The 11577-nt window shown below is 42.7% G+C and overlaps 1 protein-coding gene across 1 annotated transcript in view; it reads right to left on the reverse strand.

Moving 5' to 3' along the window:
* Positions 1-9223: 9223 nt before the first annotated feature.
* The window catches only part of E2F8 (E2F transcription factor 8), an 11431-nt gene continuing 9077 nt past the window's right edge, over positions 9224-11577 (reverse strand). Inside the window, exons 10-12 of the mRNA XM_009886301.1 lie at positions 10564-10693; positions 10119-10435; positions 9224-9397 (exon numbers count right to left, since the gene is read on the reverse strand). Of these exons, the coding sequence (XP_009884603.1) occupies positions 9224-9397; positions 10119-10435; positions 10564-10693 (621 nt within the window). The remainder of the gene's footprint in view (positions 9398-10118; positions 10436-10563; positions 10694-11577) is intronic.

Here is an 11577-nt window from a genome sequence, read left to right on the forward strand (position 1 = left end):
ATGGTATAAAATGCACATCTGTTCAGCAAAAGGAAGATAGCGTAAGAGTGTGTGCATGTGCTGAAGCAATAGCACTGAAGATGGAGCACGTTTTAACAGTCGGTGTTTGATAACAATGCAGTTTGATATATGACACCATCATATCCAAACATCTCTGCTTTAGTACTGTGCTTATTAGTGTATCCTTAACCCTGTTTAATTACTTATTCACTGTTGTGACTGGTACCTGTGGTAGACAGCGTACCTGTCATCCTCATGCAAGATCCCATCTTTCCTCCTCTTTGCGAGGCTGATTTATGCTCAGCTGAAGAACCTGCCCAGCTCACCTGCCTCGTCCTCTGCTGTCATACAGCAACGGCATCGTTAATCTCTTTCAGACCCTATCGGTTCTCTTGGGAGGCTGTTGACGAGCCGACCTGCTCTGGCAGTTGGAAAACGGTAATGATGCAAGAAGAGAAAGAAAACCCAGCTTGCCTCTGACTCTGTATATCTGTAATGTGACGAGTAAGACAAAAAATCTGATGTAGCTGAAATAAGAAACAAAAATAATGGCACGCAAGGAACAGACAGAATTTGGTCCCTTCTTAGTGAGGACTTTACTGAATAGCACTGTTAAAATATATATTTTTTTCATTTCTTTTAAATGGGAGATAAAAGAACAGAGAAAAGACTTTCAAGTAGGTAAAATCTTCTTGTCTCATTCCATCATTCTACATTTTCTCCTATTTTTAAAGGACTTTTGTATCAGTGCCACTTTCTTTCTCTTATAAAAATAGTTCAAGTAATGCTTCAAACATCTTAAGAGAAGGAAGAGCGATGGAAGATAAAAAATCAGTTTTGGGACACTTTCTTAAAAATTGAAATGAGTTTTTTGGGTTCATAATGTTCCTTTTCAAATCAAGTTTCCAGTCTAATCCCTCTTCCCGGCTGGAGCAGCACTGGAGGAGAGCGGTTTGTACCTCTGGTCTCTGTAAAACTGCTTCTGCTGCTTTAGTTCCCCTCAAAAGCACACCGAGCGTTTCAGTCTGTGGCAATGGGATACTTGTTGGAACGCAGCTCTAATTACATCATTAGCTAAAGGCAAAAAATAATCTCTGAAGAAGTCTGATAATGCGTGATAGTGAACCGTGTGCTGCTACGGGCTGCAGTTAGAGCTCTTAAAAGAACCATTGCTCCTGATGCTAAGTATAGTAACATGACTGGGCATGCACACACATTTTCCATGTTTTTCTGGCATCACCTGATGGGAAGCTGTAGGAGAAAGGAGTCACAGTAGAAACATTCCCATAAGGATACGGGCGTGAGAATGGCGGCGTACGTTGGGATGTCCGTGCTGGCTGGCCGAACAGCGGGGTGAGGTACCAGGACAAGTCCCCGTTCTTCGGGTCCTCGCTTCGTTCATCTCTGAACGCTGGACCGCAGCGGCCATCCCTGCGGATGCTGCCTGGGCAGCAGTATTGCCGTGAGCAGGTAAATTCCACGGGGTATATGGCATTCAGAGTTTTCTACTCATCTAATTGTAACGGTGGATGAATCTCCATCCTTACAATGTGCAAATAGAACTCGGTCTCCTATTTGTCTTAGAAAAAAATTATACCCGAAGTCTTAGTTTCACGTAATTTCATTGGGTGTCAGTATCTAAATCCCCTTGAAATTCCCTGAACTTTGTTGCTAAATCTGGTTAAGGTGCAGTGACTGCTAACCACATGGGACTTGCTATATTTTGGTGATCTCGTGGGCAGTAGAGTGGGTCCACTCTCAATGTATTAAACACGTGACAGAGAAATCTTGGAGTATTAATATTGCGGCATGTTGGCAGGCGCTGACGGTACTGTTAAGCTGGAGGAGTGTTCTTGGTCTTGTTCTAATAGTATTCAGCAGCTCGTGTCGTTCCTTTTCGAAATGAAGCTACTACATGGAGTAGAATTCATACACATCAGATGTGCAGCCAAGGATACGTGCTTCTCATTATTTCCAGCTTGCAACGCTACTATATAGGCTCTTCCCAGAGCAAGGAAGCCTTTGAAGTGTTTCTGTGCTCTGCACAGGCACAAAAAAATGTGAGCCGTCTTCTGTTGAGCTATTAGTCATACCGTACAAATCTGGATGTCACACAACTGTCACACAGCGTCTCACTGCAGTCAGAGTGCTATTGATAAGGATATCACCCAAATATATATTTAGATCCATTGATCTAAACGGGCCGTGGATGCAGTGCTGGCCTGATGAAGTTGTGTCGAGGAGTAAAAGGCAGCGCTAGCGCTAGACAGCGCGGTGCAGGTGAAAAAGATACTGAAAGAAATTCTGGTGTTTCCTTGCTAAACACAAGGTTTTCCCTCCTAAATGCTGACGCGTTTGATAGTCTAGAGCTCAGGTCATCTCCGAACGGACTGCAGAAGTCACGTATGGTGTGACTGGGAGGATGGATGATCTCACGGTGCCATGTGTGCTACAGGATGGCTTTGAGGGGGATAAACAGAATGGGAAATGTCGGTCTTGGTGACTGCTGGTACAAATGGTGGTGGAAATGCTGAACCAGGAATGATGGGTAGCATGTGCCTTGCATCCCTCTTTATTTTAGTCCCAGCTAGCTGTTCGGTCTAGACTATGTTAAAAGTATAAGACGACTGATTCCTTACCTAATAAATAAATGGTAATAGTATCAAATTAAATCACTGTCTACACTGAGATGCAGGTATCAAGGCTACATTTGGAATTCTTTTCCCAGCTGAAGCCTGTGGGAAATGCCAGTGCAGCCGGGACCTCATTGCGGTATCTAATCACAGCTCCGCTGCTGACCTGTCCTGTGACCACTAGTGACTCATTCCACCGTCCTTAGCGTTACTCGCCTCACCAGCACCGTGGGGATAACGATATATAGCTTCTTCATAAAAGTAGCAATAAAAAGCGCCGTTATAGTTTTTCTCTGCAACTAACACTCGCTGTGGTACGTTTTATCTTGATGTGTGTGCAATGTAAAGCAGAATTCCTGCCACCATGTCTCAAAAAGCCCGAAGGTGGTTTTGTCTACATCCCATCCATTGCAGAAAGCGTTATCCCTCAGCAGAACAGATGCACAACAAAGAGAACGTTTGTGTTTGAAGAGAGAGCTCAGTTAATGAAAGATGCAATATTGATATGTACTTATAATCGTATTTCTTATATCCTGACGCATTCCATGGACTATGGATACAGGTAAATTTTCAGTTTATTGGTTAATGTCATACATTTAGCCTGCACCACGATCTCATAATGAGTAGCTTTTTTTTCTTTATTTCTGCGGTAAACCAACATGTAGAGATCAAGGGATGGGAATTTCCACGCTGGCACAGGAAAGTAAATACTGATTTTTCATTGACACTGGTCACTCTAAGTTACACAAACCCTTCTGAAGCAAAAGATTTTAAGTGACTTGATACGAAGCGCGTAATGTGCAGAGCTGATAGAAAACCCCAGAGTCCTGTGTCTGTCCTTTGCTTTCATCTGTCCTTCCCAATTATCTATCATTTTCTCGCATAGTAATGCCACGTTTCTTTTAAAACTTCCTCGATCCACACTTTTGCAGAAATTTAAGATTGCACCCCCAAAAATTAAGATACCCTCACACTAGAAGGTGGTACTTGGTTCTGATATAAAACAACGGCCCCTCGCATACACACACACAGTTCAGTTCGATTCATGTTGCTGTGGGAAATTGCATCCTGCTGTACAAACGACCTGTTCCTTTTTCCAGAGCTAATCCTGGGCTATCAGCTTTCACTTTTCCTCCCGCAAGATCCTTCTCTGAAGCCTTATCCACACGCTAAGTCTTTTAAGTGCCCAGCAAAACTGTAACCGACTGTGAAATGTTGCCATGATTGAGATCAGACCCAGAATTAATTTCTCTACATACGAGGCTTTATTCTTTGAAATAATTTTACCTTTTGGTAGAAAACTTTTCAAAGTAAACTTTTTTTTTTAAAAAAACTATCAGGGCTTTTTGTATGACTTGACCGATTGTGCTTTTAATGCTTGAGTGATGGATGTGCTAATTCTTTCATCCTGCATTCTTATCTAGCTGTTTTCTGTTGAGTCTGTATAGACTTTTTCTTCTCATTTGCTATAAAACCAGTTGGTTGGAGACATTAAATATTTTGTGGGTTTTGGTTTTTTTTTTCCGTTTTTTTTTTTAGTTCTAGAATACTTTCATCTGAGAAATTACGAAAGCACGTAAATTTGTATGCTTTAAAAAGTGGATATACAAAGACAAACTGGAAAATGTAATTCTATAGTGTTCTAACAAACTTTTTCAAAGCTTCTGAAACTTCTGTTGCCCCGTCTTGCACGTACTCCAAACGTGTGTCTCATTAACGAGGATCTCCACAGCCCCATTCCTGTAACATCAGTAGCTACTACACAAGCTGAGAAGCCCAGAAGAATCTCTTACCGGTTGGCTATGCCAAACCTAAAATACCACTGTCGGCTCTGTAGGACTCGCGTTTCTGCACTGTACCAACACCTTTTTCTTTGTCAAGCCATAAGCTGTTTCTACTACCTGTTAGAGGGGTGGAAAAAAAATAATACCCAACCCCTTATATCAGACAATGATAGCAGAACCCGATATACTCGACTTACCGGAGTCGCTTGATGTTTCTCCCTGTTTTCTTGGCCCTCGAAGGGTTTGAACGCGAGGGATTCCTGCACTCTTTAAACGCAGTGGCCACCGCTGTCGGCCCTATAAAAGCTGGGAGGGGAGGGGAATGAGAGAGGCTTCAGGGATCTGAGCAATGCCATTGCTATCACGGAGCTGAAAATAACCTCTGACAAAAGCCTGGCATTCTGTCCCCTTATGTCCACTTGTGAGTAGGTGGACAACAATGCAGCCCCTCGGGTTACACCTAGAGGGCATTCCGAACCCCAGTCTGACAGATCAGAAATAAAGATTAAAGTTTTATAGTTCCTACCGCATGGCTTAAATGTGAACAATAAAATAACGGTTCCTGAAATGAGGGTTTACTCACAAATGGTCACGTTGCCAAAAATAATTTTGCCGAAATAGTTATTCAGAAAAAGCCCAAATGCCTCTTTGTAGGAACCTCTGGAACTCGCCAGTTGTGAACCAAACGGAATTTCATTCAGCAGTTCATGATCTGATGGATATCACGGGTTTGTCTTTTAGGGTACAGAAAATTAGGCTTTTCACTTTAAATTTTTCCTGGGTCTAGGCATGAAGATGGCTAGTCAGTATGTGTAATATTTGGCATGTCTAAAGGTTGCAGTGATATTTGCCATGCCCTGCTGAGCCCCTTGGAAACGGATGATGCTGCAGATGTGTTAAAGAAGTGGAGACTGAACTAGGAAGCACTTAAAAGTGGCTTTTTGCGGGGTTTTATTTTAAGCGCTTTAAAGATTTAGAAGTTAATTCTCATTTTCTAAAGGGATGTGTGAGTGTAGAAGCTTTTTTCAGTGTTGTGGACTTTGCTGTGTGGGAAAGAGCTGAGCCTGTGGAGCCCAGGGGTTCAGTACCTGGAGTCTGAAGGCGAGAGACTCAACTCTGGGACTTTCATGGGAGCGTAAGGAAATTAGATGCCAAATCCATGTCAGATGTTAGGGTTTTAGGGGTCTGTTCGCTGAGGCTACTTTGAAAACTCTTAAGAGCCTATAGATCCATCGAATGTTGAGTCCAGCACAAATTTTTATAATGTGGAGGCAGATCCTGGATGTGAAGTTAGAGGACTAATTTTTCCCTGAGCAGGAGAGCTGGACTCCATCGCTTCTTGGTCATTCTCCCGGGATGGGCAATGGAACTCTTTTGCCTGTGCCAAATGAGACTGAATGCTGAGGTGATGGGACAATATATGTGGAATGAACGTTTCTTGTAAGACGGCAACGAGGAGGGGTCGGGGCAGGATTGAGCTCGATGCTGGAGCACAGGCAGAGCGCTGAGAAGCTCATAACCACTTTGTGTTTGCAGCCTTGGTGACTGATGAGTTAAGACCCTTGACATTTGAGGGAGCTGAATCTTCACTGATCCTCATGCACATCATGTAGATCACGTGCTTGGATGGATTTGCCCCATAACCAACTGCAGGGAAATCTGCGGAGAAAGATTTTGCCCCAAAATGTCAGTAAGTATTTTCCCTTTGAGTTTGTCCGAGAATTTAAGGGGAAAAGGGAGGGAACAACCTTTAGTTTCCTGGTATTGGGTGTCGCTTCGTTCCTGTATCTCTGTGCGACCCCAGATAGTGGGTGCCCCCGTAGGGAAGCCAGTCTTATTGAGAGCCTCCTTACAGCTTGAGGGAGCAGTCGGAGCTGTATGGGTTAGTTGCCGTTTCATCTCATCCCTGATCCACTGTGGCTATCAGGAGCTGAGCTGGGAACAACAGACTTCAAATATGCAACTGGAGTATACACATACACGAATTTTTATATTCCTGGTGGAGCGGGAATGTAGTGTTTTCTGGGAATCACAGAATCACAGAATGGTCAGGGTTGGAAGGGACCTCTGGAGATCATCTAGTCCAACCCCCCTGCCAGAGCAGGGTCACCTACAGCAGGTGGGACCTGCTCAAAGGTAGGGATTAAAAAACACTGCTCAGAGCACTGGAACGCAGCGTATCAAAAGCGAAGGGAGCCTGAGGATCGGAGGGACATTCCTTGAGCTGCGCAACAGAGCCTGTGGGGCACGTTGGAGGGGAGGTGAGGCAGGTGGGAAGAGCAGCGAGCTCAGCTAGTCGGAGTGAGAAGCCAGTCATTTGGGGAACCGGGTGCTTTGGGCAGAGACACGGGAGCTTTTCAGCCTGCAGAATGAACGAGAACAAGGTAAAGTGCTAGGTGCTGTTATAAAGCCCGCGTGAAAAAGGAAGCAATCGTGTTTTGACAGGAGCCAAGGGACACCAGGCAGCAACTAGGAATATACGTTCGGCTTTTCAGAATAGAGCGCAGTTTGTGAGAAGGCCATTTCTTTAAGCCTAATTACTGTAATTTCATATTCTGTCACTGCAGTGTCCAAAAACTAAAGGTTTGTAGTTTGTTTCCTTAGAGTAATGGAAGTTTCTAGAAGTCTTAGCTTTTATGCTTCTCGCATTAAATCAATAGCAGGTGTAAGGAAGACCAATCAACTACCACTTCGGAGAAGAAAAGAAAAATCTACTCACTGCTGCGGTGAGAATTCCTCAATTTTCCAGCGTTTATTTTTCTCTCCCCCTCATGTAGGAGTATTTCAATAGAAATCCTATTCTGTCAGGTGTATCTTGTGTTATAATTTTGCCTTATTAAAGAGCAAGTCAGTTAGTTTTACTATGTTAGCTGTTTTAACTATGTTTTTTGACTCAGTCCAAGCCTGAATCTTGGGCTGTGCTGGCATTTCTCCTGTCCTAATTTGGACAGCCAGGTATGTTTCACCTGGGAAGGCAGATGGACTGTATTTGCCTTTAATTTGTTAGTTATTCATAGAATCATAGAATGGTTGGAGTTGAAAGGGACCTTAAAGACCATCCAGTCCCACCCCCCTGCCCTGGGCAGGGACACCTCCTACCAGCCCAGGTTGCTCCAAGCTTCATCAACCCTGGCCTTGAACACCTCCAGGGATGGGGCCGCCACAGCTTCTCGGGGCAACCTGCGCCACTGCCTCACCACCCTCGATAGTGCAAAATTTCTTCCTGATATCTAATCTGAATCTTCCCTCTTCCAGTTTAAACCGTGACCCCTCATCCTATCGCTACATGCCCTTGTAAAAAGTCCCTCCCCAGCTCTCCTGTAGGCCCCCTCAGATACTGGAAGGGGCTATAAGGTCTCCCTGGAGCCTTCTCTTCTCCAGACAGAACGACCCCAACTCTCAGCCTGTCATCGTTCTTTGTCATCCGAGTGTGAGCTGCGTGAGGAGGCTTCATCCTTCTTCCTTCAGCGCTGAAGAGACTGCTGTACGCATTTAAATTCAGTTGGTTTACCTGAACCTGTTTGATATGAAATTGCAGTAGAGGAGGAACAACAGCTGGAAGTTGACTTTGGTCTTAGCTAGAAAGCTGAAACTAACCGTCCAGCCTCTGTACGGTGTGGGTACATCCAAGAGACACGGGGTTCCATCCTGTTGGAAGCCAGACCTGATGTTGTTTGCAGCAGTGAATAGCCAGTGCTTTGGTGACTGCACCCAGGATTTCTGCCGCAAACCGCTTCAGATGGCTACAAAACCTTAGGTGAAATGGCATGAAAACGTCCTTCGGCTTGAAGCCTCTCCTGTGTCAAGAGAACCTATAGACTGTGTGTAGCGTAGCATGGACCGGGCTCACACTCTGAGTTTAATGGGAGAAGAGAGGCGAGGTAATGAGTGTACATCCTCAAATCTTACTCAGATTGTTTAGTTTGAGCCCCAAACCACATCACTTCTCAATCCTGTGACACCTGGACTGCACTTTCCAGAGTGCTCCAGGGTGGTAAAGACACTTAAATTCCAAACTTCATAGCTATGTTTTTCCTCTAATTGTTGTTATTAGAAGATGTGATCTCGAGTGATAGAGTTCAGAAGTTAAATCGAGTTACTTAAATCCCTTTCTGATGAAATACCATTTTCCCTTTTTTCAGAAGACAGACACCACTGTCTGACAAAAAACGAATTAAGAGATACCAGTGACTATATAATGCATTACTTAACTCAGGTAATTTAATTTGATCAAACAAACAAAAAAAAAGTCAAAATTTGAGTTCGATGTAAGTTTAATCTGAACGAATTGATTTAAAAATACAGTATAAATAATTCTTAACTTATATAAAACTTGATTAAGAATTCATTTTTTGGTTGGCTTTTTTTTACTAACTTTACAAAAGAGCTTTCTTGAACATAGGAGCAAGACACTTTAACTATGGGCTTTTTGTTAAGACTTAAAATATGTACACACTCACAGTACTTTTCTTTGTGCAAAACATGTACTGACTGATAGACTGTACCTTTCTGTACAAAGACAATTTCAGCTTACTTTGCATAGCAGAAAAGCAACACAAAAACTACTACATACATAACTTGGTTGCTATAATACTTCAGGTAAGCCTTTTGGAAAAATTATTAGACATTAACTTTCTCATTAAGAGCCAGTTTTAATTCTAAAGCATCAATTAAGGCTATTCCAGTATTGAGGTCTCGCCAATACATGTCCAAAATGCGCATTGTCCATCATAGGATCCAGGATGTGTGCAGTGTGTTACCAGTAATTATGCCTGCCAACACGTTCAGCAATTTGATATCCCAAAATTAGTCTTCGGACACTTCAAGTTTTCGTTGAGGAATATACAGAGTTCCTTGAGAGATTCGATTGGTACCATCTGAATTTGCAGCTAGCGAAGGTACTGTGTTCGGCCCTCCTGGCGTGCGGAAAAAATTTTCTGTAACTGTCTGGGGCCCTTGGGCTTCCTTTGGAACACAGGGCTAAAGAGAAGAGAGAAAATTATTTTAATTTAAGGGGCAGGAAAAAAAAAAAGGGAATTCTAAGGTTTCCTAATTGGCCGGATGTTACCAAACTCATTTTTTTTTCCTTAAATTTATAAACTTAACTCTCTACTGAGAATAATATAAGTGTATCCCTTGATATATCTCTAAATATATATATATAAAATCAGTTAAATAAAAATCTGGTTTCTCTAAATCTCCTCCTATCTTTTTTTTTTAATACCAACAGACCTTAGGCAATACAGTAGTACACAACATAAAGTTCCTGTGGGAAAAAAATATTCTTATAAAATCCTCTACAATCCCATCCTATTAAAAGAAAAGTTAAACATCAAATGCAGGAACTTGAAAGTAGATTAGAAGAGTAATGAGAAGGAAAGATAAAGTAACGAATGGACAATTTGTTAATAAGTGTCACCTCAGATCTATGCAAAAAAACAGTGGTCTCTTCACATATTGTCATCTTCCAGCCGGCTCCACTTCCACAACAAATAATATACTTATTCTTCCTTTCTTAACCTCTCCGTTACATTGTACTTACGCTGGCCTTCGCTGCCAGCTCTTTTTGGGCAGTGTTGATTTATAAAGATAAAAAAAGTGTTTGTTTATTTCAAAATTTTACCTGCCATAAAGAAATTCCTGCACTGTACTTCCCGCTCAACCCACCACAGTCAAGAAGTTGCAATGTATTTTGAGTTACCTTCTCCTCTTGCAAATTTAGGTTTTCTGAGCTACGGCTAACGTTTTCTGGTTGTGAAGAGACCGGCACGTGCTGAAGAACAGGATTTGCAGGAACTCGCACACCGGCAGGTATTAGTCCTACATGTTGCAGAGTAAAGTTCAGAACTGAAGAACTTGGATTTGGGGCAGAAGCGGTATTGCTCGAGGTGAGACAGGAGTTGCTCAGTACAGGTGCAGCAGCTATAGATGTCGGCGACAGCATTATATTCAGGGGTGTTATATGGAAAGCAGGAATGTTAACTGCTTTCAGTTCAGGTGCTGTCATTGGAATGACACCTGAAACAGAAAAATGAAGCATTGAACGGCATGAAAAATGGAGACTCGAGCCATTGCCTCAGTGGGATGAACATGGCCCACAATCCTTTAAGGCAAACGACTCCATGCCTATTTTATTTAATACTCACCAGCAACGGGTGAGCTGTAGGTAGTGTGCTGTAATGAACAGATCCCAGCTTTCTCTTCGTCAGAAAAGCCTGCCTTGTTGCCATGGGTGCACTGAGCAAGAGGAATGAGATAACCAGATGGAAAAAAAGTCTGAAAAAGAAAAAGACAATACACCTTCACCCCAATCACATCATAAACAAAAAATGAAGTTTTTCTTCAAAGTTGCATCCCCCTTGCCTTGTTCTTTATCCTCCATGTCCCCAGGATCCTATATTCCATGCCTGTACTACCTTCTGTCTGAAATTAAACACAACTGACTCAAGGACACGCTCTGTAAAGTACGACTGCCCTCCTGTGCAGAAGTCAGCTGGCTCCGTTTCCAGCTGATATCCTCAGTGAGGAACGGGAGTGTTAATCCCTCCATCTGGGATTAACACAGTACAATTACACCAGACAAAAGCGAAATCCTGATACGGAATACTTTTGTTTTTTTTCCAAAAGAAACATCTGGACCCCGTAATCTTCATGTCACCTCTGTCTTGCATTGTGTTTGTCGTAAGACAAATACTGGAAGACAATCCCTTTGCGTTTACATGTTTCTGTCACCAGAACTGTTCTTTATTCAGGTTCTCTACAGTAGTACGTCAACTGCAGAATACCGAATTTTACTGATTAAGAGTGTTTCATGTGATTCTGTTGTAAATCAAAGTATTTGAGACTAAATATCGACAAAGAAAGGACGGGGGATGTAAGGGATCTCAACGTTGCCATCATCTGCTTAGTCTTAGTTGTAGTCTTCATCCCAATCGAAGCCTGAAAGTCACTTTGTGTCCTCTTACTTGTGTACTTAATGCAGAGTTAGAAGTCCTACATTCCTACAACATAAGGTTTTAAAGGCACACTAAAAATAATCCAACCGAAGATGATCTATATATGTGTAGTTCATTACAGTTTTGTTCCTCTTGCAAAGACTGCAAGTGGTGTTTTCCCAGGTGATGGCAAGATGCGCTGTGGTGTCCGACAAAGCTTACCTC

This window comes from Charadrius vociferus, unplaced genomic scaffold (genome assembly GCF_000708025.1).
Source record: "Charadrius vociferus isolate BGI_N301 unplaced genomic scaffold, ASM70802v2 scaffold115, whole genome shotgun sequence".
NCBI classification, from domain to species: domain Eukaryota; kingdom Metazoa; phylum Chordata; class Aves; order Charadriiformes; family Charadriidae; genus Charadrius; species Charadrius vociferus.